Source organism: Patiria miniata, unplaced genomic scaffold (genome assembly GCF_015706575.1).
Source record: "Patiria miniata isolate m_02_andy unplaced genomic scaffold, ASM1570657v1 HiC_scaffold_19, whole genome shotgun sequence".
NCBI lineage: Eukaryota > Metazoa > Echinodermata > Asteroidea > Valvatida > Asterinidae > Patiria > Patiria miniata.
Window position 1 is genome coordinate 11,846,775 of NW_024037057.1, and position 22,620 is coordinate 11,869,394.

The 22,620-nt window shown below is 40.3% G+C and overlaps 2 protein-coding genes across 3 annotated transcripts; one reads left to right on the plus strand and one right to left on the minus strand.

The window, feature by feature from the left end:
- Window positions 1-1,137: 1,137 nt before the first annotated feature.
- Window positions 1,138-22,257, plus strand: LOC119725810 (ATP-dependent DNA helicase RecQ-like). Of its 2 annotated transcripts, XM_038197390.1 has the most exons (6): window positions 15,907-16,301; window positions 17,944-18,085; window positions 18,508-18,655; window positions 19,389-19,565; window positions 20,386-20,523; window positions 20,923-22,257. In XM_038197390.1, the coding sequence occupies exons 1-6, from the start codon at window positions 16,125-16,127 to the stop codon at window positions 21,500-21,502; spliced, it is 1,362 nt and encodes a 453-aa protein (XP_038053318.1). In that variant the 5' UTR covers window positions 15,907-16,124; the 3' UTR covers window positions 21,503-22,257. The 2 variants fall into 2 exon arrangements, with proteins under 2 accessions (XP_038053320.1, XP_038053318.1); XM_038197392.1 differs by lacking the exons at window positions 15,907-16,301; window positions 17,944-18,085 and adding an exon at window positions 1,138-1,182.
- Window positions 1,507-12,878, minus strand: LOC119725811 (hydroxyacid oxidase 1-like). The gene is made up of 8 exons (XM_038197393.1): window positions 12,529-12,878; window positions 10,015-10,166; window positions 8,726-8,972; window positions 7,063-7,202; window positions 5,623-5,714; window positions 4,667-4,828; window positions 3,719-3,788; window positions 1,507-2,983 (listed from the first exon to the last, which is right to left on the minus strand). Exons 1-8 carry the CDS (start codon window positions 12,666-12,668, stop codon window positions 2,913-2,915), a joined length of 1,074 nt encoding a protein of 357 aa, XP_038053321.1. The 5' UTR covers window positions 12,669-12,878; the 3' UTR covers window positions 1,507-2,912.
- Window positions 22,258-22,620: the final 363 nt, after the last annotated feature.

Genomic DNA, 22,620 nt, shown 5'->3' on the forward strand with positions numbered 1-22,620 from the left:
ATATTCATGAAGGGCAGACTAAAAGTCCAAAATGTATACCTTGTAGAGTGAATTCATCAAAACAATAACCTTCCGGGTTTCAAAAGAGGGGGATAAAAAAACCTGGGGGACAGAATTACCTGGAGGGGACAGAATTACCTGGAGGGGGACAGAATTAACGGGCCAGGGAGGACACTTTTACCTAGGTAATTCTGTCCCCCCGGACACTTTTACCGGGGGACAGAATTACCTTCCGCACCGGTAAAAGAGCTTAACATAATCGGGGACCAGTTTACGGTCAAATATACACCGAATACTTAGAACCAACGTGAAGGTATATAATTTTGGACGCAACTTATTTCTGCATGACCTTTCCCGTATCTATTTATTAAAGTTGCGATCTGAAACTGATATTCAGTGACATTTTCCAAAGTTCAAAACAGACTGATAATGATATTGAAGTTTGGCATCCACGTGGTATTTAATGGGGAAGGCACAAGCACCGTCATTTTGGACATGGCATGCTCGATCGATCGTGGGTCATGTTGATTATGCAAACATGTTCCGGTGTTTATTCCGAACAGGAACTTCAAAAAGTCATCGGCTTATAACCCTTAAACATTCAACAACAAAAATGTAAGTTGATGAAAGAAGCCTTAATGTGATATGTCTCAAACACCTTGGATTATAGTGTTGGTATTGTTTTTTGAATTTCTGAAAAAGGTACTATTTTTATCAATGGGGTTTAGGCCTATGACAGTTTATTTACTAGCCTGCAACCGTAGGCGTTCAAAAATGGTGGGCGCGTGGGTGACCACTGACCTGTGACGTCACGTGAAATACTCCGGTTAATGAAATCCTGCATGACAATCGAATCAATTAACTGGTTTCGAAGGGGAAAATATATTTGCACATGTGACTCCCTGCAAACACTGCCCCATAATACCTGGATTGTGGATTAAACTTCAATAAGCATTTTACGTGTTCAATCTTTACACGGGCGTCGGTCGGGGTTAATTTCGGGTTAATTAATTGAGTCCAAACAATTGGGACTCTCAATACTGTGTATCCATGAGTCCCAAAACTTAAGGTATTGTCAGCATACAATACAAAAGAAATTTGACGGAGCAAGCAAACAGATGTTTCAATGCAGGCATAAACACTGCTGCATTTTGCCAGAGATGAAATACGAGGAAAAAGCTGGTATTCTAACCTTTCACTAAAACCCTCCTTCTTTTAAAAAAGTCACAGGCAGTCAAACAGATCAATCACCTTTCCCTGTCATGTATTTTACACAGGCTAGTCACCAACACAGCTCTATGGGCATACAGTTGTAGCTCGCATGTGATTTTGAATATTCCAGTATTCGGTCAAACGTATTTTTGAATAATCAAATACTAAATTATTCGAAAATGAACAGCTCTAATGCCACCTCAATACATTGAAGGAAAAACAAAACACTGTTGCGGGTAAAAGATTCCTCAAAATACTTTTTTTTTTATTCCCCCCCCCCCCCCAAAAAAGGTAAAAGTTATCAAACTATATATTTTGCAAGGCAACGGAACTTATTTCAGGGTTGAATTCATAAGAACAGTTACTTTTCAATGTTTTAATTATTAAATTATTTAGTTACTTCTTTTTATTATTATCTCCTTTTTTTTTTTAACCAATTAACAACATTTAGATGGTTTTACATTTCGATCCTTAGCAGGACCTTTGTTGATTTGTGTATTTCAGGTCAATTGAGTCAGTAAGCAGTTTGCAGAAATTGTATTAATTTTGGTTTTCCTGTTGTAGAATACTGAAAATATTTCTAAAATAGAGTTTATGTCCCAAGCCCTATTGAGACGCAACCATTCTTCAGAAATGTCAAGACTTTTCCAAAAGTCTAATTCCAAATTGTCACTGATGTCGTAAATGTGTTATAGAAGATGCAGTTCTTAAAACAAATCTTAATCACATGTTTCAAAGTACATGTCAAGTTTTAGAAAAGCTCATTATGAAATTTATGAAATGTACATTAAGAATACACTATTTTTTAACAGTTACATACTGTAATTGTGCAATTTTGTCCTTACAGTATATACAGATAATACACCACGAATGATAATGCAGTTGGAAATAACAAAAAAACAAAAACTGCCAATAACTGCAAATGATATGATCAATCTTTCAAATATATTATATTCTTAATACTGATGTTGAAAACGCTGATATTAAATTCTGACTCAAAAACACAGTCGGAAAAGCCAGTGTCATATGAAATGTTGACTCCTATGATATCTGGTCTCTTTAACATGCGCAATACAACAAAATCCGTATTTTATAGACAATCCAAATTTCACATGACACCGGAATGTACATACATGGAAGTGGGGAGTAATAAAACAATAAAATAAGTACATTTTGTATGTGTCAAGCAACAGCTAAATTGATAGTGTTTAAGTTACTTTCACAAATTAGATCTTTTTTTCTCTTATTAAAGTTTAAATTTTGTATGTTAAAAATTGCAAAAATAACAATTAGTTTTTTATTTCGGCTTCTACAAACCCTCTGACAAAATGGCATAATTAGGGTTGCTTTTGTGTCTCTAAAGCTGCATATAATTCAAATTTGTAAAAAAAAATGATCCATTTTGAATTAAACGTGGGCATTTTTTTTTCTTTGGCTGTCCCATTCCAAAGTAAATAACTATTGCAACCCTGGAAAAATTAGAGAAATTACAAATCAAATATTTGTTTTTGCTTATTTATCAGGATTTAACTCAAAAATAACACAGGGGAGATAACTTTAAAGATACAGAATATTATTTCAGTTTTAGCAAGGGTAACTCATTAAATCCGTAATACAGGTAATCACTGATGTTACCAGATCCTATGTGCCTTTAAAGTCACTGTTGTGGCTATTCTTTACCTGGTAGCGAACATGAAGAATTAGAGCTTTGCAGTATGGAACGGATCCCTCACCACCAGACTCTGTGAGATATCAGATGGACTGGCACATTCTGCATATAAAAATATACCACAAACATTAGATTTTTAAAGTATATTGCTGATCACTCACCACCGTGCTCGATGAAATATCAAATAGACTGGCACATTCTGCATTGAAAAAAAATATACCACAAACACTTTACATGGAAATATATCTATTTGTCGGGTGCGTGAAAGAACTTCATCAGGGCCTACTAGGGTCAAAAGGTCAACTTCGGATTTTTCGGGTAATCTATAGAGCATGGAAATATCTTTCATTTGTATACATTTTGTCGCAAAGGGCTACGTCATACAGTAAAACGTAAGGAGGTTTTTCAATGTTCCCAGCAAAAGGTCGTTAGTGTGTAATTGTAATGTAACAATTAAAATATGTTCCAAGTGCGCTAACGTCCCACTTAAATGGGTAGGCACAGCCAAGTTTGTTCCAGGCACAAGGACGTTAGGATTCAACATGCCGCTTAAGCGCACGTTTAAGGCAGATGGAGTTCTCGGTAAAAGGTCGTAAGCAGAAAAATTGAAATAACTTTATTATAAAATTATTTTGAAATAACAATGCACAATATTATTGTAATTATTAACGACTTTCATGAGCCCAAATTTCAGCCTGAGGTGATTTTTTATTTAGAAATGGGAGCCCAAAACTTTCAACTCGATTATCTCCAAAAGTGCTTTTTGCGTGGCTGGGCTGCCTTATGTCCTTTTCCTTGGCACACCACGAAATATTCTTCTTGTTAAAAGAATCCTACCTGCCAGTCCCAGTGCATGACTGAATTCGTCTCTTATAATCTCCAGGACTTTCTTCACTCCTTCTTGTCCCTGTTAAGGCGGGAAAAATAATCCAAGATGTTTGTTTGAATGATTTTCTTATATACAACATTAACACACTATAATTCACGATTATAGCGCCACCAACCCCAAAATGAGGTTTGGCATCAACACGACTTTATCACGTGATGGACGGTTTACGATCCGCCATTTTGGACGTCTAGCGTGGTATTCGATGGATTATGGTACAGTACATGCATGTACATTACATTATGATTCATTGCATTGATGATCTACCTTGTATGGAATTTTCTCCCAAAAAAGTCATTGCTTTATCCAAAAAAAAAAAAAAAACCAGAAAATGAAAGATGGTGAAATAAGCTTTAATGTGACTTGTGTCTCAAGCACCTTCATTGGAGAGTTGTGGGTATATCCCTGAATTTCGCAGTATGTGGACGTCCAATCGAGTTCGTAAGTGTGACGTCATTTCAACTAAAACCACGCCCACTACACACGGAGTAGCATTTAAAATCATTGGAATAGTTGGAGCCGGAAGTAGTGAAAAGTGGCGGGTTTAGCCAATAGGCGCTAGTAATCAGTGGTGCGTGCGCGTGTATGACGCAGTCACTTACGAACCGGATACCACATAACAAGGCAGAGCGCTGTGCCGTCCTGAACGCGCTTTACTATTGGCTAACAAAGTTGACTCTGTATCCAACATGAATATTCAGTGCGTAAGGAAAATGCATAAATGGGAAAATGTTACGAAGTCTACACGCCCGTGCATAGAGCATTGTATTTTTATGAGACGGCCCAGGCCTGGTTATCGAGGATGCGTTGTATTTGTACAGGCCTACTTTAATTCGCGTAATAAAGTAATGTTGTCAGTTGTACCACAACTTGTGAATAAAAAAAGTCCGAGAAATTACATTATAGGCGAGTCCCCAGAGCACTGGTCGACCGATGAAGACAGCTCTTGCTCCCATGGCCAAAGCCTTCAGCACATCGTTGCCTGTCCGTACGCCACCGTCGAGGTACACCTCCATGTTGGAGCCACGGGCTGCCTCGACCACTTCGGATAACACGTCTATCTGCAAAATGGCCATCGTCAACGCGACAATAATTCCTCTCATTAAATGCTTACAGGGTGATTTGCATTTATCCCCAAAGTAGTCTACCAAATTATTATTGAAAAGCTTACTTGGACTAAAGATCATACGTACTGGTACTAAAAATCCCGTGAAATTATTCCGTCTGGCTTGCCGTCGATGATAAGAAACGTAGGTGATTTCCAACTATCAGTTAATTGACTTAATTTGGAAAAGATAGAGTGCTATGGACGAAATCGTATTTCGTGATCAAAAAGTTTTGCATGGTTTTTCACTGTTTTCTCGAATAGCTGAAACGACACCAGGTTAGGTTTTGAACACTCTTCTTTTGTAAGGGTTTTAAGTGGTGTTATTATTGGCAAAGAACAAAATGCATAAAAAGCAAACTAATTCTATATGATTTTCAATATCCACGATAAGTTGCAGACAACTCTATTTCCAATATGACAACTTCGTTCCCAGCGTTTGCTTCTACCTCGACACAGTAGAGTAGCCCATGGAAGGGAAACTTGCTTCCTTGGTCTGTCCCCTATTTAATCTGTTTGTTCTTCTACTCCTTTCCCTTTTGTTCTTCACCCACATTGGTCTGTCCCCTTATTAAATACCTCTTCTGTCATGTGTTTCTCCTCAAAACCCTGCATGCTTGAGAGTCCCTACATGTTTGTTTCTTGTACCGCCGTCGTTTTGCCTCGGAAGAAGATCTTGTTAAAATCTCAGCGTCAGGCCGCCATAATTGTTTTGATTAATATATAGATTTTTGTAAATATTATGCCTACCGTTGCTAAAGAGCCATCTAGAGAACGCCCACCATGATTAGAGACCCAAAGTCCGGCCACTCTGTGTTTCATAGCTTTACGCGCAGTCAGTCCTGTATATAAATAATAACGGGAAAAAAATAGTAAAAACCAATATTAGGTTTTGCCCTTCACCGACGTATAAACAATGCCGGTACCCATTTATACTCATGAGTAGGGAGAGGCAATTGGGAATGAAGTGGCTTGCCCAAGGACACAACATATATCCAGTAGCTTGATTCGAACCCCTGACCCTCTTATCGCGAGTCTCGAACCCTAACCACTAGGCAACACTCCCCCACACTGCCCACAGTATGGGAGACCTGGTCAGATTGATATATACTGGAAAATACTTAGCTTGGGTCAAACTTTGGTACCTCTGCAAACTGTTTTTGGAGAACCCCCTTTTGTTTATCCCAAGCCTATAGTAGATCCATTTCTATATCATGTTGTACTGTTGTTGGTTAGTTAAATCGTTGTGTGTTTTTGTAGTGTACACCAAGCCACAAATAGAAAAAAAAATAGATAAACACTATGCCCCCCATAAAAAACAACTATATACCAGTGTTGTGTTAGAGATTATCACAAATCCGTCTACTTAAGTAGACCAAAACTCCGTTAACGGGTGATGAACAATGACTAATGAATACTTTTGATACAGTTCATTTGAATAAGTTGTGACTTACTCGAGACTGGGTGACCTGTGTTGAACTTGTGAGGACTCGTGGGGAATTGTTACGACAATGGAATGCTTTTGATACAGTTTATTTCAATAACTTATAACTGACTTGGGGCTGGATGACGTGTGTTGAACTTGTATGAGGACTGTGATAACTTGTGAGGACAACGTAATTCGATATAGCTCATTTGAATCACTAAACGGGAGCTGGATGTCCAGTGTTGAACTTGTGAGGACTCGTGGCTACTATTGATACAGTTCATATCAATGACTTATGAATGATATTTGGGACTTGATAACTTGTGTCAAACTTGTGACGACTCTTGGTGACTTGTGACGACAAAGACAAAGGAATTCTGTTAATACAGTTCATTTGAATAAGTTGTGACGACTTGTGAAAGGATGACCAGTGTGGAACTTGTGAGGACTCGTGGGAACTTTTGAGGACAAAGACAAAGTAATTATTTTGATACAGTTGAATTGAATAACTTGTAACTTCAACTTGAGACGGATTACGTGTTTTGAACTTGTGAGAACTCGTGGGGACATTTGAGGAGAATGGAATGCTTTTGCTACAGTTCATTTCAATAACTTATGACTGATTTATGGGACTGGCTGACTTGTGCTGATCTTGAGAGGACTCGTGTGAATTTGTGAGGACAAAAGAATGCTTTTTATACAGTGCTGCACCTGTGAGGAATGAGGACTCCAATGAATTTCACAATTATGGGAGCAACACCAACCTGACATGACCCCCTTCAGTACGATCGGCAGTGTTGTCAGGTTGCTCAACCAGTCAATCTCATCCCAAGTCAGCTTAGGGTTAGCGTTCCTTTCAACAGTTGTGAACGACTGACTGCGTGCTCCTTCAAAATTTGCGAATCTGTCAATTTGCAGAAATGATTTATGATACAGTTATGTGCTACATTTACGAACCGTACTGGAAAGAATCTGAATTCATTAAAAACGGTTCTCATCCGTGTAAAAAAGTTGTGTTTTTTTTCTTAGTTGGAGCTCTTGTAACATGTCTCCATCTGCATGGGCATCGATATCAAATAATTTCATAGCTACGTGAGTTGTAATAACATAATCTTAACCGAGTCTATTTTTTTCCAAACTTTACACAGTAATAATATATGTATACAGTCAAACTTGTACACTTTGTATGAAATTTAATTTGACAGAAATTCGTTTTGATTGAGGTATGAACATATACTTTCATATCAAAAATGCCAGCACAGAACCAAAACAAAATACAGGGCGAGTCAAAAAAGCAGAACCCAACCCCCCCCCCCATTTTTTTTTTTTATATGTAGTACCAAAACTAATAATGACTTGAAAGCCAATTTCATTAGCTACTTTTTGATGGAAAAATACTGAAGTTGCTTAATCCGTTCAAACAATAGCACCATTTAAACGCAATGACCCTAAGACCTGTCTCGTCCAAAAAAAAAAAAAAAAAATAGGGGGGGGGGGGCGGTTTGACTGTTTGGAGCAACAAAGAAAATGACACAGAATACTTGTTTCAACAACTGTCAACAACTATGGTACACAATATCTTTATAAACAACCCTGGTTAGGCAAACAATATGATTTATAAAATCCACTTTTTTTTTTAAAAAGACGGGCCTTCAAAAGGACTCTGTTGCATATTTTTAACTTTTTAACTCAGGTTTTATCGCTGGTGATGTTTGAAGACAATTGTGACGACGATTCTTGAAACTGCATTTTTGGACGAGACACGTTTTGAGGTCATTGTGTTTAAATGTTGATATTCTCTGAACGGATTGAGCAATTTCAGTATTTTTTTCATCTAAAAGTAGGTTATGAAATTGGCTTTCCAGTCATTATTATTTTTGGTGCTACATACTTTCTTAAATATGAAATATAATTTGGGGGGTTTGGGTTCCGCTTTTTTGACTCGCCCTGTATTCATAGTGAACAATACATTCGCATATATAGCCGATACTAGTACAAAAGCTACCCTTTTATTACCACTGTTTTTCCCCTGTAAGGAGTCATCTTAATGAGAATCCAGAAAAAGTTATGTAGTAGGCTCATTGAATTTTAATTATAATGGGTGTTTATAACTCCCCAATTCACCAATATTGGTGTACATGACATGTCTTTACGATAGAGGACAGATACAGGGGAACAAGAGATCTTTTCAGTCATCGAGCGTCGGGTCTTTTGTTGAAAACGTCCTGGATTTAATACGGTTATGTGCTTAGTCTATGGCAGAGTGTTATATTACAAGGACAAGGGGAAGCACAAAGCATTGTCCTCAGGCGTATATAAATTCACGACTGTGTGCTCAAGTCTGGCTTTAATGGTTCAACAACAACAACAAAGATCAGTCTATTCTTTTGATTTCGGATATTTTATGAGATGATACTTAATCCTTACTTGACGTGGGGCGGAATCAAATCTGCCCCCGCTTTCCTCTTGGACATCTTCGCATCCAGCGAGACAACGATGGCTTTGAAGCCGTTCTGCTCTGCCTTCCTTATCATCCGGCGCACTGCTTCTTCGTCCGTGTAGGCAGTGAGTTGAGCCCAGAGCAGGCTATTTGGAGACGCCGCTGCGGCCACGTCCTCCATAGGGGTAGACGTATAGGTGCTCAATACCATACCAGTTCCCATGGAGGTTGCAGCTAGATCGAACCATACACAAACCTTATATATACCTATCTCAGAGGGTGTCATTGTTGTTTTTAATCATAGGACTTCGCCACCACGTTTTTTCCCCGATCTGATACCCATATGCCCATGTAGATCCCATATGGCCTAACCCACATGGCCCCATATGGGATAAATGGCCCCATATGGGATACATAAGGCTCAGCCAACCCGAAGTTCTTTTTTCACATTGTGAACCCAATATTTGCTCATTGAAAACAATTCGGGCGATTCACAATGCAGAGCGCCACCAATAGTTTGCCACGGAGAGTTCATTTTCCCCAGTGCCTTGTGGGAGATGGTCGACAAATTCGCAGCGTGGGACATTCGAAATTGTTCGGTTTTTTTCCGGTCAGTAGTTTCGTAAGCGTATGATTCGAGCATATGTTTGCCCTTTGATATTCTTTGTATCAATATGGTGATTTTTGTAAGACGGCAGAACGCTAAGCCCCTATCTATAACATACTAACTCAAGTTGTCTACTGACTCTCATTCAAATGGGCCATATTTTGTCGACCGTAAACTTGAAAAGTTGACTCTCCATGGCAAACTCTTGGTGGCGCACTGCAATGTGAATCGCCCGAATTATGAGAAAACTTTGCTCATTTGCTTATCTTACTGTCATGTACTGAAACAACTTAAATCACCAAAGAAAGGAAATTTACAACAGCGAAAAATACCAAATTCTGGCAAATCCTCGACCCTCCTTTATCTGCGCAGGTAACGCTTGCATACGCGCGCACGTTGCCACACACAAATTGAAGGTAAATGCGAAGAAATAGGACCGCGTAGCCGCGGTCTGACGAAATAGTAGGTCAGACACAGCTGTAACATTGAGGTTTCTGCCTTAAATGGCATCACAGTTTTGCTTATGAATATGAAAATGCCCATTAGGATGAAAACCAAAAAGGTATCAACAAATGAACATTGAAACAAGGGTTAAATAGGCTACGACACGCTGGTGTACTTTCAAGGACTACGTTAATACAAATTCCATTACATGGGCCGTTTACATACCTCGGACTGTTGCCAGCTCTCCATCACTGTGTGCTAAGCGGTGCAACGCAGTCGGTGCTATGGCAACAGGGAAGGCAATTTCATGGCCCAGCAAGGTGGTTCGGAAGTCCCGAATGGACACATCACGAAGGGGGCCAGGCCTCAGTCGGTATCTACAGAAACGATCACCAACAAGATATAGGCCTAGACCTACTAAAAAAAGAAGAAGATATATACCGGATCTGCCTGTCAGATATTTCTGCTTTGCACGGGCACTGACGGGGTTATCACACAAATGAGGCCGTGGGTTCTGCTGTCTTTGACGTTATGGGAAACAATATTACGGACTTCGTTAGATGTTATTAACAGTTCAAATTAACAACATATTGTTTTGACCTCCCGAAACATTTGTACACGTAGGCTACGTATAGACAAAAATCCGGCAGCAGCCATTTTCTGCGGTATCGGGCACCATGCAGCGCAAGTCGCGCTCAGTTAGTATACACTGCAATAATTCGACCAATAGGGATACCAAAATGCGCGCGCGCCTCGTCTTTACGCGCGCAGCATTCGCGAGAGTAACACCACCGCAGTACTGTCTTGTAATTCTGATGGCCGGATTCCACTTAGGCCTATGCGGGCACGTGAACACTTGAAGCTCCGTTCAATGGAGAAACCATTGCGCACACTATAGACCTTTCTACGCTCGGTTGGCAAACTGCACATTTTGCCAACCACGGGTTTCAAAACTATGGAAGATCCAACACTGCAAAAATAAGAGGAGTTATTACAGATAACCAAAATATTGTTTGATTGTTGGAAATACAACTTCATTTTCAACAAAGCTACAACATAATTCCTAAACATGCTTTTTTAATATGTATTGAGGGCGTTATGGGGACTTTTCTTGGCAAAATATGTTGCCAACCACGGCTTCAATTTATGCGCTTGCGGCAGCCCATACAAAAACAGCGCCAATTTACAAACAAATGAAAGGTCTATACCAAGCAACCACCCATCGACGGTATCTGAACTATAGCTCGCAAAATGCTTTCGCCATGGAAGGGGCATCCATGGATGTGATAGGCTGCCCTGATTGGTCTATAGCTTTCAATGCGCATGGTGAGTTCATGACCGGATGGCTCACAGGCTATTTCGAGCTGTCCAAACAAGTGAAGCTTCGCGTTGTTTCCAAATTGCTCAGACATTGGAATGTAGGGAGAAAACCAGCCTCAACCACACCCATTGTTCAAAAAATAAATAAATAAAAGAACCTTCTTAAAGCATACGAAAGGTTTTTTTTTTCTCAAAAAGAAATGGTATAAAATGTCTTTTCTTGCCATTTCAATTTTGTTCATAAAAAAACATGTCAATGAAAATCGATGTCTTTCTTTACAAATTCATTGTTGTGTTCTTGGAGTAGTAATACAGCGGTCGGTGACTTTATGGTTAACAGCCCGTATAGGCTATCTCTTTTTTTTTTACATGATCCCACATACTAGAATTTGTATCCTTGTGTAGACATCTCTTTGTTCTCGTGTACAAACATTGAGTTGAAAATTTGGTTTCAAAATGCTCCTGTTTTAACAAGAATTCACTTCCGCGTGCTGAAATTCGGATCCGTTGTCTCTCACATAAATTACTTCAATTTGTGACACACCTTGGAAATTCCTAGTTGTTGAGTAAATTCTATTTGCGAACTCCTTGTGGAGACGTTTTCACCTATAGAAATTGCCTTGTGGATACCTTTACAATATTTTGTTCCCTACTATACACACGTCTCCATAAGGCAGTAAATTACAAAACCACACAAGTGTGTATTTGCCTGCAATTGGGGACCCCAATTGTCCCTCTTTTGCTTGTTAACTTTTTAGGAAGACTTCCAATATGTTTTGTACACGATCGCCAAATTGGGGACATTCAGGAATTTGGGACCTATTATTGTCCTCTATTGTTCAACGTTCCCTTTCGCCGGGTGTGTGTGGAGCCGCTGTGGCAAGTGGTATACACAAACACAGCCTTGCAATCAAGGCTACAGCATGGCAGACTGTTTTGAATTAATGGTGCTATTTTAGTCATCCGTGACTGATATGGCTGAGTGCGATGTACGAATCAATACAAATCGCGGAAAGCAAATATATGGAAAATGCATGCTCACAAGTGAATCATACATTCTGGGATAACCTTTGGTTTTTACACCCTGTAACAGGTACACACGTTCATATGCATTGATCGAGTAGTGCGGTCTAAAGGTGATTATAACACCGTCGTGTCCACAATGGATGCTTGACACATGCATACAGCACATAGGCCCTGTAATTTGGATTGCATGAATGCGAACTCCTACGAAATGCGGACTCGACTCACTGGTTGTATTTCATTACACATCACATCGAGGGTCAGAGTCCAATAAGGTAAAGATACCAGATTTCATAGGAGTCAAATTTCATATGACACCGGTAATAACAACATGCATATGCACATGCATGTGAAGTGTGTGTCATGAGGCTGTAATTTTATTTCTGTAAGGCCTACCTTTGGAACGCGTGTTCATTATCCCTCAGTGTCTGCTCGGGATAGGCGCCGCTCCTGTAGTATTCATAGACTGTTGCCGGCAAAGATCGCCGTGCGAATGGTTCAAAATCTTTCAAACGGACTGGCTTTGGAAGATCCATTTCCTAGTAGCTTGTACAACGGGAGCTTATGCACTAGCCAGTGAAATACAGACTAGCCGACTGTGGGCCAATGCACCTACACTGTGTCTGAAAGGTCATGGTTCACTAAGCGCGAAGTTCACTCGTACTTGGCCTCAATAAACTCGACCCTAGTATGTTTCGTAGCTGTGTCGATATGACATGTACGGCTCAATGTTTGGTGTTCATGTTAATGTATTTGTTTTACACTAGTGCAGTGCCCGTCTAAAATGTGCATGTTCGGGAAGCGCAAATTGCTTTGCCGCTGGTATAGGTTGCATACTTGCAGAGGTTTGGAGAACTGCTCGTGCAAACAACTCACGCGATTCAATGGTGTTGTTTTCACAGGTTGAACGCACACTTACGTCAAAGTTTGTGCCAAGTTTGAAGTTCGACCACCTACAATGGTCGCTCTGTCGACTGCAAAAATAATGTGCCCGTGTACATACGAAAACATGGTATGCAGTGCTATTCACCCGTACTGGACAATGTGTCGCCCTACACCACTGCACGTGCGCGTGTCCGTCCTTTTTGCATTGTTTGCGTCATATTGAGCACGCGCGCTTTAGCTTATACATGACGTAAACAATTGAAAAGAACGGCAGTGCGTGGTGTTATGTTCTAAGCTGCCACGTTTGCCTCCGAAAATACTGCTGTTTTGCAGCTTTTTCGAAAACCGCTCATCCAAACCACTTCAAACTTGGCACTGCACATTATGTTGCCCCGAGCAATACACCCGCCGATTTTCAACGTCATACGGTGCCCGGCTCTGGAGATAATCGGCGGACAGACATAGACAGACAGACGGACAGACAGACAGAGATTCCTTGAATTGTAGTATAGATATAAATATAGCGTTTTTATAAGGTTGCGGAAACACTCTTTACGGATCTATAACAAATTAGCTGAGTAGTCGTCTATTGACACTCATTTATAATGGGCCATGTTTTGTCGACCGTAAACGTACTAGTCTGGTTCCCAGACCAAAAGATTCTGACTATTCCTGATGAATCTAAATTTGTCAGGCAGCCTCCGTGGCTAAAAATAAACATGACGACATTGATGGCCCTTTTTCAAAGCTCGGCTTCGTTTCCAATTTCGCTTTATCACTTTTAGCTTTTAATGTTCGATGTGATCATTTTTTAAAGTAATTCACTTGCTTCGTAATATCATACAGTTATGATAATTATACAGTTTGATGTTTCTGTAAGATAACATTGACTAATGTTGATCTGGAATCTTCAAAATTAGGCACCCATTTAGCACTGTTAGCAGGCGGAGCGGAATGAAGACCGAGTTTTGGAAAATCTCAGTAACGGTCGTCAAATTCAAAATGGTACATGACGCAGCAAAAAGTTCGCCCATAAGATCCAAGTATTTGATGCACAAAATCGTCGTTAAATTTAAAGTTTTCTAAATGAAAGCAATGAATATTAATTATCAACTCATTTAAAAAAAAATTAATAAGCAATTAGCAGTTAATCAAACCTATATGTATTTGGAAATACTCGGGCGCTATCCGATTGTCGACGAAACGAATTCGGCAAACTTCGGAAATTTTCGGAAAAAGGAGGAATTCCTCCCGTTTTAGTCACGTGACATAAGTTGTAATACAATGTATTACCGGAGGGTACCGGTGTCACATGAAAATCCGACTCCTATGAAAATCGGACCCCTTTTCCCTATTATTGGTTAATTCTTCTCATGTGACCGGTCACTCTCCTAATTATCATATTTACGCATGCGTGGTATTACCAATGAGTCTGAATTTCATAGAAACCTAAATTCACGCTACACCGGATCTAAGATTCATCGGGAATAGTCAGAGTCTTTTGGTCTGGGAACCAGACTAACCGTAAACGTGAAAAAATGGACTCTACATATGGCAAACTCTTGGTGGCGGAATGCATGTCAGTTGCCCAAATTAAGTTTCAATATTGACCCTCAAAAGTGCAAGGAACCTGGTTCAATTCTGGGTCACTGACCAGAAACTTTGAGAGTTGTATGCATGGTCCAGCCGGATTTCATTCCTGCTTTGATTCACATGGAGTGGGTTGGGTTTTTCAGTCCCTGCATGAATGCGTTGGTTTTTCACAGGATATTCTTCGGGGATGTTATTTCACCTCCAAAGCTGTCATTTCTTTCGCCTTCCGAGCTTCATTGTTATTTTGAGGAATCCTTGGTTTGAAGTTCATTACCATTTAACCAAAATAATTCCCAAATTGTCATTTACAGGGACCTCAGCGAGTGACGGCGATGGTGCAAATGTAAGCTTATAAGTGAAGAGTCCAACAAACCGAACTTTCTTTCTGAGAAGGAAGAGGAGGTGGCAGTTGGCGGGGGGGGGGGGGGGGGACATGTATCCCCCCGACCCCCATACACACAGATTGCAGGTTCGCCATTATTTTCTCGAAGATGGCTGAAAGCACTCTTCTTTGGTTAATCCCAAAACTTGAATTTAAAGGGAAATTACATCCTGGAATGTGCTTAATTCGGGCGATTCACAATGCAGTGCGCCACCAAGAGTTTGCCATGGAGAGTCAGTTTTCCAAATTTACGGTTGACAAAACAAAGCCCATTGGAATGAGTGTCATTCAACAACTTTAGCTAATTGGTTATGAATTTGGGTGAAGCGTTCTGCCGACTTACTAAAAACACCATATTGATACAAAGAAAAGAAAAAGGCAAATTAATACCCGAATTATTCGCTTACGAAACTACTGACCCGAAACAAAATAACAATTTCAAATGTCCCGCGCTGCGAATTTGTCGACCATCTCCCAAAATGCACTAGGAGAAATGAACTCTCCGTGTCAAACTCTTGGTGGCGCACTGCATTGTGAAATGCCCGAATTGGGATACAAAACGCCTTTTAAGAAAGCAGGTTTCAGGGAAAAACTTGTTTTTAAAAGATGTTATATGCTGCATGATTTAGCAAATACTTTGTTTTTGGTTGCTTTGCGCAATAAGTTTACAGAATGACAAAAATAAATCAGCTTTCTACCTATCAGGAGCGTGGTGGCGCCCTTGCACACGGACAGCTACTTTCTGTTTCACTTTTTCTGTGGAGGGTCCGATCTTCTCTTTATATGACTCCACGTAAACACAGCACGTACAAACACGCATGGGTGCTGCGCTACACCCATGAGGCTTTTTTAACCAATGATGTTAGCAGCTCAGCTCACTGGACTAAAGCTCCGCCCAGTCACGCACGCATACACATTAAGTGCATGTGCACTGTGAGGAAAGTCGCGCCATTACCTCGTTTTAATACAATTAGGTGAGACGTTCTGTTAGGTGAGACGTTCGGTCTGAAACAAACAACATACACTACAGTGTATGTGATAGAGCAGACAGAGGACAGTACGGGAATAGCGTTTTTGCCACAGTCAGTTTGTTATTCATTTTCGCAACACTTGATATAAGTCTGTGTTTAAAATGGATGACTTGGACGGAATCATCGATGCCCTACCAATCAAATTCGACTTCAAACTTCGGGAAAGACAGAAAAATGTCATACAGCTCCTACTGAAAAAGAAGGATGTCCTTGCCATATTGCCAACGGGGTCAGAAAGGAGTGCCATCTTTGCTTTGATGCCTCTCATTCACGATAAGGTAAGACAACACTGGCATAAACGAAGTGTTTAAATAGCCGTAAACCGGTGCCGCATTTGTTTCCGTTCATATCCGGCATTTATCATTTGTTTTCCGATTCGTTGCTTTGGAACATTTTGTTTATGGGAAGTCCGAAATTGTATTAGGTCTGCCGGATTGCCATCTCGTACGTGAATAGGAAGTCACAACAAAGCATGGAACCAGACGAAGATTCGTTGCACAGTCCAAAATTAACTCACTGAACATGTTCAGTGCTGTGCCGGTAAAAGAGCTTAACATAAACGGGGACCAGTTTACGGTCAAATATACACCGAATATTTAGAACCAACGTGAAGGTATGTAATTTTGGGCGCAACTTATTTCTGCATGACCTTTACCGTATCTATTTATTAAAGTTACGATCTGAAACTGATATTCAATGACATTTCCAATGTTCAAAACAGACTGATAATGATACTGAGGTTTTGCATCAACGTGATATTTTCAGGGGAAGGGAACAAGCACCGCCATTTTGGACGATGGCGTGCTCGATCGATCGTGGGTCACGTTGCGATTATGCATAAAGTACATCTTCTGGTGGCATTTCAAACGAGTCTCCAATACGTCATCGGCTTACCCCCAAACATTCAACAACAAAAATGCAAGATGATGAAAGAAGCCTTCATTTGATATGTCTCAAACACCTAATTGGATTATTGTTTGTATTGTTTTCTGAATTTCTGAAAATATGTACTATTTTCATCAATGGGGTTTAGGCCTAGGACAGTTCATTATTGACTAGTCTGCAACCGTAGGCGTCCAAAAATGGTGGGCACGTGGGTGACCACTGACCTGTGACGTCACGTGAAATACTCCGATTAATGAAATCCTGCATGACAATCGAATCAAATAAGTGGTTTCGAAGGGAAAAAATATTTGCACATGTGACTCCCTCCACACACTGCCCCATAATACCTGGATCGTGGATTAAACTCCAATAAGCATTTTACGTGTTCATTCTTTACACGGGCGTCGGCCGGGTTTAATTTCTGGTTACATTAATTGAGTCCAAACAATTGGGACTCTCAATACTGTGTATCCATGAGTCCCAAAACTTAAGGTATTGTCAGCATACAATACTAAAGAAATTAGACTGGCACCTGAAACAGCCAAGCCGACAACCCTCCAGTACTGCAACAATTAGCTGTGCCAAAAGAAATATCTGCCATGTCTGGTACGGCTAGCTAGGTCTCCATTTCTAAATACGTATCTATAGTCAGCCTTCAGATTAATGAAAAGGTCTGTCTTTTCAAACCGTTGGACCATGGTTGGACATGTAGCCTACCAGTCTAGTCTTTAGCCTCATAGTTATGTAACTTGACTTCCCTCTGAGGTGCACAGTATTGAAGAAAAACCTCCTTTAAACAAATGATGACATGTATTAGTAGTGGCGCTTAAATGTTGTGTTTTTCCTGTTAAAATGGAGCGAACTTGTGATTAGAGTATTCAAATTACTAAAGTATTTGCAAATGACATTTCACAGTAACGACACAATGCAATCTGTACTGTATTTCTATGTTATGTTTTGTTAAATTGAGTGGGACATATTTTGTTTGATATTGTTTTGGTAACTCGGTCACTTTCTTTTTAACTTACCCCGTAGCTGACTCCAGAGGGCAGGAATCATACTGCAATTGTGATATCACCGCTGAGGGCGCTGATGACGGAGCAAGCAAACAGATGGTTCAATGCAGGCATAAACACTTGTTGCATTTTGCCAGAGATGAAAGACGAGGAAAAAACTGGTATTCTGACCTTTCCTTAAAACTCTCCTTCTGTTTGAAAAGTCACAGGCAGTCAAAAAGATAAATCTTTTTTACCTGTCATGCATTTTACACAGGCTAGACACCAACAATCAGATCATATTTCAAGCAGGCATAGTGACTAGTCAAAGTTACTCATCAATCAAAAACAGGCAAGAAGTAGGCACAGCTGGCTTATCAATCACCCACAGTCAAATCATAGCTGTATCAAGTTGTTTAAAAATCCACACTCTATCCATCCTGCTTTGTGTAGGCTGGGAGCTCTGTTAACTCCAGAACCACACATCTTCTCAGCAGAGATTTTCCACGTGGTGTTACCGCAAACCTTAAAGAGTAAACTTCTGTTTATTGGATACCTATTTAGCAGGTGCCTATTGTATGCTTTTCGGGTTTTTTTCTCTCAGCAATTATGCAGAAGGGCGCCTCCCTCGTTTTTGCATCACCAGAGGCCTTACTAGATGATGACCAACCATGGAGACAGTTGTTGAGAACATATAGGAAGCACGTTTGCCTCCTTGCCTTCGATGAAGGTCACTGCATTGCTCAAGAGGGGTAAGGCCTGAACGGAAAACAATGACAAATCCAGGGCCGACTGAGTCATCACATGCATGCATTTTCAGACCATGCTACTGAATTTTTCAGTATTCGTGATAACTTCGTTTTGGTGAACACAATCCTTTCTCCATGAATAAACGACAACGTGCAGAGGCAAACAGACACAAATCGCCGTCAATGTTTCAGGGGGAGAAGAGTTCACTTGTTGTTCATATTCAAAACACAAAGCTGATACCAAAAAAAATGTTTCAATCTTGATCGGAGATACGTGTAGATATAACAACAGTGAAGATTACGGACATGTTATCTCATTTGATTTATAGTACTCACCTTGTACATGTTCTTTGTGGTACTGTTAAGGTTACATAATATCAATTAGCGCCTGAGTTATTTTTCTTTTGGTGCTTCATAATTATCATTTTGTCTTTCTTTTGTGGTTTCTGCTTGTAGAGTTAAACCTCAAAACAACACTTACTACTGCACACCAGATTGAAATAAATTAAAGTACAGATTAAGTAAAAATAAAGTAATTTGATAAAAGTAAAGATATATTGCTTGTTAAATGAAGATATCCTACATGACTGTGTTTTTTTTTCATATCTCGTAGGATATACCCATATAAAGTGTATCCTTTCTAATTCACGTTCCCGTACTGAATTAAAAAAAAGACTATAACCACAAACCGTTACAGATTGTATTTTATACTTCATATATATGTTGAACGTTACAGCGAACCAGACAGTGGCATATACAACTACAACTACGTTGAAGAACTTCGTGGGATACTGACAGATGTTCCAACATTAGTTATGACGGCAACATTACCAGCAGAACAACGAAGCAACGTTCTGAAGATTCTACATCTTAATCCCAAAGATACCACAACTGTTGCCCAAAACCCAGACAGGTAAGTGGTGCACAAATGATTAATTATAGACCATGGAAAAATATGTCTCCTATTCATTACTAAATTATACTTATAAGAACGCATCGGATGGGTGGGTAATTTCTTTCTGTCCCTTTAGCCAGAAAAAAAGGTGGTCAGTGTGCTTTATTTAGTTATATTTTTTGTTCTACATTGTATTTTTGTTCTAAATTGTATTTGTGTTCTAGGCATATATTGTTGGTTATATTTAATTGTTCCATTTAATACCATTGTGTGTTTTTTTTTTACATATATCCCACGATATATTCATATAGCCCACATGAACCTGCACTCAATACAAATAACAAATAGGTACATTACACCTGTGTAGTTTATTTAAACTAAACATCTGTTAATTGTATATAACAACTTCTGTGGTATTATAATGATACTATATACCACAAATACATGCATACATACTTTATACTGTGTTTTTCTTTTGGAAAATAGATTCAAAAGAGAATTACATTTCACGTTATACTGTACTCCATAACTTTTTACTGTGCTCCATAATCCCATAACAAGTGGGGGAGTGTGGCCTAGTGGTTAGCATTCATGATCAGAGGATCAGCGGTCCGAATCCAGCCGTTTGTCATACGTTGTGTCCTTGGGCAAGCGACCTCATCCCAACTTGCTTTTCTCCACAAATGTTTATCAGTGGGTACCGGCATTGGAGTAACCTGCGAATGACTAACATCCAGTCCAGGGGGAAGATAACTAAACTTAGTCTCGTATTCCTAATGATGTGCCACATTGGCTTGTTACAGACATTACTTACTTTTTATGACTTATGTCTTCACAGACCCAACGTATTCCTCAAGTTTGTTGAGAGGAACAAGCCGGGTCAGGAAGGTGGCAATGTGCCGAAGTGGCTGCAGGACTATGTGGAGGAATTGCAACAACAAGGTACCAAGGCACCCAAGGCGATCATGTATTGCAGGTATGTATGTACGTATGTAAAAATGTGAATGTTGTGAAAATAAAGCAGCCAGTATTCACTGTGATTGGTAGCCAAACTGTTGATGTACTACAGGTCTCATTCTTTGAAAATCTCTACAACTGCATGTTGGTGTGAGACTCATGACACATCTGTCATTGCTTTGTCTAGCTCTACCTGTTCATCTCCGGTGCTTGACATTCTACATGTACAACCCTGAACAGGAGTTTACTGCGAACTTGATCTGTAATTTTAAAAATTCAGTCGAAACTGAAAAGTGTTGCACATTGAACACAATCTGTGTTTCCCTTTATACATATACCTACTTGACCCCATTTTATAATGACAGTGGCGTGAATATTATTTAATTACACACTCTTCCCTTTTCACTTTTTTTTGTAGACACATCAACACAGTTACTAGGATCTGGGGCTACATGATGGCCTCACTTGGGCAGAGGGCTTGGGTTACTCCTGGATCTAAAAAACCCTCCGACCTCATTGTCGAAATGTATCAATGCGGCATGACGATGGGATGTCAGGAGAGAGTAGTGGACAGGTTCACAATTGACAGTAATCTTCGCTGTATTGTAGCGACGATGCCCTTCGCTATGGGGATCGAAGTACCAGATGTGAGATATATTCTCCATTGGGGACTCTCGAGTAATATCACTGACTACTGGCAGGAGATTGGAAAATGTGCTGTGGACGGAAAACCTGGCGTGGCGCTTCTATACCCAGCTCCATCCATAGGACATACCCCAACTTCAAGCCAGACCTTCAAACAGCTGGTTTTGGACATTCAGGACGGGAAAGTTACCTGTATGAGAGCAGCATTTCTGTCCCAACTCTGGTTACCTGAAATGGGAGTACAGCCTGTTCGTTCCGATGCCAACTGTGATGGTCTGTGTGCTGGACAATGCAGATGTAATAAATGCGTCTGCTGTTCTCTCTGCCAGAGTTCCTGTCCATGTAGGAAGTAGTAAAGAAAACTGATGTTCATGTATACAACAAACAGTACATTGAAAGGTAGTTAATGAACACACTGTAAGTTCATTTGAGACATGTGTTGTAACGTAATTGTACAACCATGGGCAGTTATGTTGACGATGAGAAAATGATTTTGGAATTAGAAGATAAGGAAAGGGCTTATTCAGTGTATTGACAAGCAGTATGCACTAGTCTTCATCGATAAGGACAAATTACTCTTAGTTAATTAATTTTAAGGGAGAAGGTGAGATGAAAGGAAAAACTGAAACGACTATCTCTGGATGTGGGTACCGATAGCTTTGCTTCGTCGGGGAGCGATGGATGGCTAACAATATACCGGATGTGGGCTCTGGTAGCCACTATTAGCGGCTTCCTTAGGGAGAGGCGGCTACCAACATCTCTGGTTGTGGGTACCGGTACCCACTGTTGCTTCCTTGGGGAGAGACGGCCACTAACATCCCTGGATGTGGGTACCAGTACCCACTGTTTGTTTCTTCCTTGAGGAGAGATGGCTACCTACACCGCTGGATGTGGGTACTGGTACCCACTGTTTGTTGCTTCCTTGGGGAGAGATGGCTAGCCACATCTCCGAATGTGGGTACTGGTACCCACTGTTTGTTGCTACCTTAAGGAGTAACATGTCGCTAACATCTCTGGATGTGGGTAGTACCCACTGTTAATTGTTGCTTCCTTGAGGAGAGATGGCTACCAACATCTCAGGATGTGGGTACCGGTACCCACTGTTTGTTGCTTCCTTGAGGAGAGATGGCTACCTTCATCGCTGGATGTGTTGTAACCGGTACCCACTGTTTGTTGCTTCCTTGAGGAGAGATGGCTACCTTCATCGCTGGATGTGTTGTAACCGGTACCCACTGTTTGTTGCTTCCTTGAGGAGAGATGGCTGCCAACATCTCAGGATGTGGGTACTGGTACCCACTGTTTGTTGCTTCCTTGAGGAGAGATGGCTACCTACATCGCTGGGTATGTGGGTACCGGTGCCCACTGTTTGTTGCTTCCTTAAGGAGAGATGGCTACCAACATCTCATTATGTGTTGTAACCGGTACCCACTGTTTGTTGCTTCCTTGAGAGATTGCTACCAACATCTCTGGA